This window comes from Colobus angolensis, unplaced genomic scaffold (assembly GCF_000951035.1).
Source record: "Colobus angolensis palliatus isolate OR3802 unplaced genomic scaffold, Cang.pa_1.0 Scaffold600, whole genome shotgun sequence".
NCBI lineage: Eukaryota > Metazoa > Chordata > Mammalia > Primates > Cercopithecidae > Colobus > Colobus angolensis.
In genome coordinates this window covers 27,697-31,799 of record NW_012119600.1, presented here as the reverse complement: position 1 = coordinate 31,799, position 4,103 = coordinate 27,697, and the positions used below count along the sequence as shown (strand labels likewise).

The window sequence follows — 4,103 nt, the reverse complement described above, 5'->3', positions numbered from 1 at the left end:
AGTGAAAGCTAACTGAAGACTCCCTTGCTCCTTAGGGCTCCCAGATTGATTTTGCTTTTTGACCCAGTGAGATTCCTTATTTTCTTGTCAGGTCAGTGCAGCACTTAAAATTTTATCCAGCTCTTTTAAGTTTTCATCAGGAGAGTTTTTTTGGGATCTGTGGTCTGCCATACTTCTGGAAATGGAAGTTAGGCGTCTCATTTGATGAGTGTCTTTTCTACTTCCCCTTACTCCTGAGAGCCACCTTGAGGCAGGAGCGAGGGGCCCAGAGGAGTAGAGGTCACTGATTGCAGGAGTTACATGTTCTCTTATCTTCTGTGTCTGCAGAACCCAGGCCAGGATCCACCCCCCAGGACATGCCAGCCACTGTTACTGCCTGACCACAAAAGCTTGAGAGTGAACCTACAGAGACTAGAAATTAGGTAGTTGGGGAGAGGAAGGTAGAATAACATCAGAAGGAAAAAATATTTGTCATCCTTTCTGGAGCGCTAAGGGGGCATAGGAGGTGTGTTGGGGCAAGACTGATTGTATGTATGTGCATGCATAACTCTTAGAATTGGCTGCAAAGGGGCAGATGGAGTCAGAATTTGCTGAGTGTGGTTTGCTTTTATGGGTTCGTAGGTAGACAGTTCAGTGAGCTTCCTGGCAGGCTGGCAGGGTAGAAGTTCACTAGAGAGGCTGGGCTTAAAAGCTGCTTGAGATAGCATGGGGAGTCTCTGGGATTAGTCCTTTAGTAAGGGCTCTGGCCACACAACATTGAAGTTGTATTTTCAGGTGACCAGGACAACCAGTTGATGATGGGGTCATTTGGGCCATGGTTTGCGTGTAGGGCACTAAACAACTCCTAACACTCTTTTTCCTGGCCACATAGCATTTTCACTTTATCACTGTCTATGTGCCTTGTGCTTCGGGAGCTGTTGGTTGGCTCCTGAGAACAGCCCACTGAGCTGGTGGATGGGGGAGAAAAGCTGGAGGCATTAATGTTCCCCTGCTTTGTCCCTGTTATGGGAGGAAATGGACTCGAGGAGCTACTTTACTGAGTATTTTTGCATTCAAGGCCCTGGGCGCTGTAGTTGAGTCTTAAGGATATGAGCAAATGACCCTTTGGTGGTACCTACCTGGAACAGTCTCAGCTAGGGGATAGCAGAGGGGGCAGAGACCTGGTATGTCTAATATATTAGAGAAAATTAGGAAGCAGACCTGGGGAAGATTAGGAAGATGATGCTGAGGGTTTTATTTTAGCCTTCAGGAGAGGCCTTTGGATTCTCATAGAAAAAAAAACATTCTCAAGGCCTCTCCTGAGGGTACTGGCCCAGCTCTTGTGTCCGCTGGACCCTGTAAGCAAGCACTGTGTGTATATATAATGTAGATCAGACCCAGCTACTATGTAAGTGTTGTATATGCAGTTGTGATCAGGCTCAGCCTCCCTCTGAGTGTGCTTTGGATATACAGTGGAGATCAGACCCAGACTAGAGCAGATAGTATTCATGAAATAGTCTCACAAACAACAAAAGGAGACTGGTTTGTGAAGGGCGTGCTCTGAGTAGCTGACAAAGGGAGCCTTGGCTCAGTTATCAAGAATTGGTCAGAAGCAGTGTGACTGAGCTGACTTCAGGGCCAGGTGGGACTTCATTTGGTGGGGGTAAGGTAGGAATTAAAATGAATTTTAGACAAGTAAGGCCACATTCACCTGAATAGTGCTGACACTTGTTCTTTGTATTTGGCATTTTTATGGAAGGGTTCCATATACATATGTCAAGCCACCGTGAATGCGATACCTGCAGGTACAAAAGGACCTATGTGTGTTGCATTGATGATGGCTTGTGTCACAAAAATTGATACTATTGGTGACATAATTCTTCAAAATGGTCAACAAGCATTGGTAAAGTTCTGATAAAAAGATCTTTGTTTTCTCTACTATTAGTATGTTTACTATACTATATTAAAATTGTGCAAAAGGTGTTTTATATTTATGTAAATCTGAGTTTGGTTCTAAGCCCAAGTTAAATCATTGCACGTAGGTTTTGGCAGGACAGATGGAAGTTGTGAGGGTATGAGACAGGTGTGGTTGTGGGACCGACCCACACGTGTGGGATCGCTGTAACCCTTTCCACCCCTTCTGCCATTGTGACCACCAACCTTCTCACCCAATAACTTTTAAAGCACCTTCTGGGTGCTCTGCTTCCTCCCTCCACTAACTGCTGCTGTTCTGGGTGCTGCAAGGAGACCGAGAAGGATATGACGCCAGGCGGGAGAGCTGTTGGAGACGTACAAGAGCGGGCTTATTGGTCTGTTCTTGCTGTTGTAAAAGTGGCCCAGAGTGAGTTGTCCAGACACATTAAAATGCATGGAAAGGTTAACATCTTAAAATGAGAAGGTAACTTGAATCAGCTGTCCAGGTGGTTTGCCAGCAGTCACACCATTTTGAAAATATTGGCATGGGGTCCCTGTGGTGCTGAGATATTTCCATAGCCTGAATCTTTGTGGAACTCACATCATCATTGTGTGCAAATGCAAATCCCCTACTCCTGTAATTAATTTCTGTGAGCTCTGGATAAACAGGGATGCCTCCTGACTTCTGTTTGCATTTCCCCCCAGTATTACTGCATTTTATCAGTTTATTGACAGGGTCAGGGTGACTGGTTTTCCATTAAATTATTCGAGCGTGACTGTCTAATCTCCTGGAAAACTAAGTAGATGCCCTTGGACGCTAACACTTTCCAAATCTGTTGTGATTTTGTTCTGCATCGCTAGGCAAGTCACTTCTTTCCAGGCCTCAGTTTCCTCGGTGGTTAAATGGGGGTTATTACAACCTCAAGAAGTTATGAAGGGGATTAAATGCATTGACATTGGTAAAAATGCTTAAAACAGTACTCCGCACTTCTCACTTGCTGAAAGGGTTTCTAATGTCTTTACTCCAAAATATTTCAAACATACAGAAAATACAGAGAAAAATATGTCAATATCCATGTCCCCACCTCCCAGATTTAACACATTAACACATTTTGCCATATTTGATTCAGATTTTTTTTTTTGATATGGAACACTTACAAATTTGCATGTCATGTTTGTGGACAGGCCATGCTAATCTTCTCAGTATTGGTCCAGGTTTAGTACATGTGCTGCCGAAGCGGGCACTCAGATTGTGTAAAAAGAACTAACAGATCTGGTTGGCCTTTCTCTCCCCACGACCCCATCTCATCTTCCACTTCCTCACTCCAGTTTCCCTCCCTCCCCTGTGGGTACCCCCTTCTGTAAAGAGCTGGCGTGTATCTTTCCAGTTCTGGTTTTATACTCCTGTCCTGCACATAGTATCTGTTGACAACACAGGGAATTTCTTGTGGGTATTTGTAGTTAACATAAGTGGTGTTCTACACTTTCTCTCTGCAGCTTTGTTTCATTAAGTGTTGTTTTCAGGATCCTTATGCTTTCTTGGTAGTTCATTTGTTTAAACTTCTATATAATATAGTTATATCATTTCCCAGTTGGTAGTCTTTTAGGTTTTTCTGATGTTTAGCTGTTAGGGACAGTGCGGCGGGATGTTCTACTGGCATCTGTTAGTAGAAGCCAGGGATGACATTAAACATCCTGGAATGCAGTGGAAGGCCCTCTGCCACCCCACAAGTGAAGACTCATGTAGCCCCAAATGTCATCTACTTTAGAATGTATTGTGGTGTGAGTTGTGAGATGAAGGATTCGTTCTTTTTCCCTTCGAATAACCAGTCGACCCAGACACTGTTAAGGTAGTGAATTTTAAGTCAGAGGTATTTTTCCCTTAAATGGTAGAAAAGATCCTGTTGCCTTGCTTCTGAAGATACAATTTTCTTTAATTGACCTTTCTTGTCTTACAGGTTCTTAGACGCTGTGAGTAAAGACAGCTTCGTCTTCCCAGTTCATCATGGCTTCAACATCCAGGTAGGAGTGCCGTTTGATCAAATGTTTTATTGAAGAATTTATTCCCCTATGTTTCTGAAAGGCCAAGTCCATGACATTTTTAGCTCTTGGCCTCAGTATAACAGTTGGTGTCCAGGAAGTATAAAGGAAGAAGGGAGAGGAGATGGGAGAAGAATGGGAAAAATGGGAAAAGGCCGATGGTTGTGTGG

The 4,103-nt window shown here is 43.8% G+C and overlaps 1 protein-coding gene across 2 annotated transcripts in view; it reads left to right on the top strand.

Annotated features, from left to right (window-relative positions):
• Positions 1-3,848: 3,848 nt before the first annotated feature.
• Positions 3,849-4,103, top strand: part of PGBD2 (piggyBac transposable element derived 2) — a 12,578-nt gene continuing 12,323 nt past the window's right edge. For both annotated transcript variants that reach the window (XM_011963174.1, XM_011963173.1), the window contains exon 1: positions 3,849-3,915. Coding sequence is in view for 1 of the 2 variants with exons in the window: in XM_011963173.1 (XP_011818563.1) it covers positions 3,899-3,915 (17 nt within the window). In the remaining variant the exon portion in view is untranslated. The remainder of the gene's footprint in view (positions 3,916-4,103) is intronic.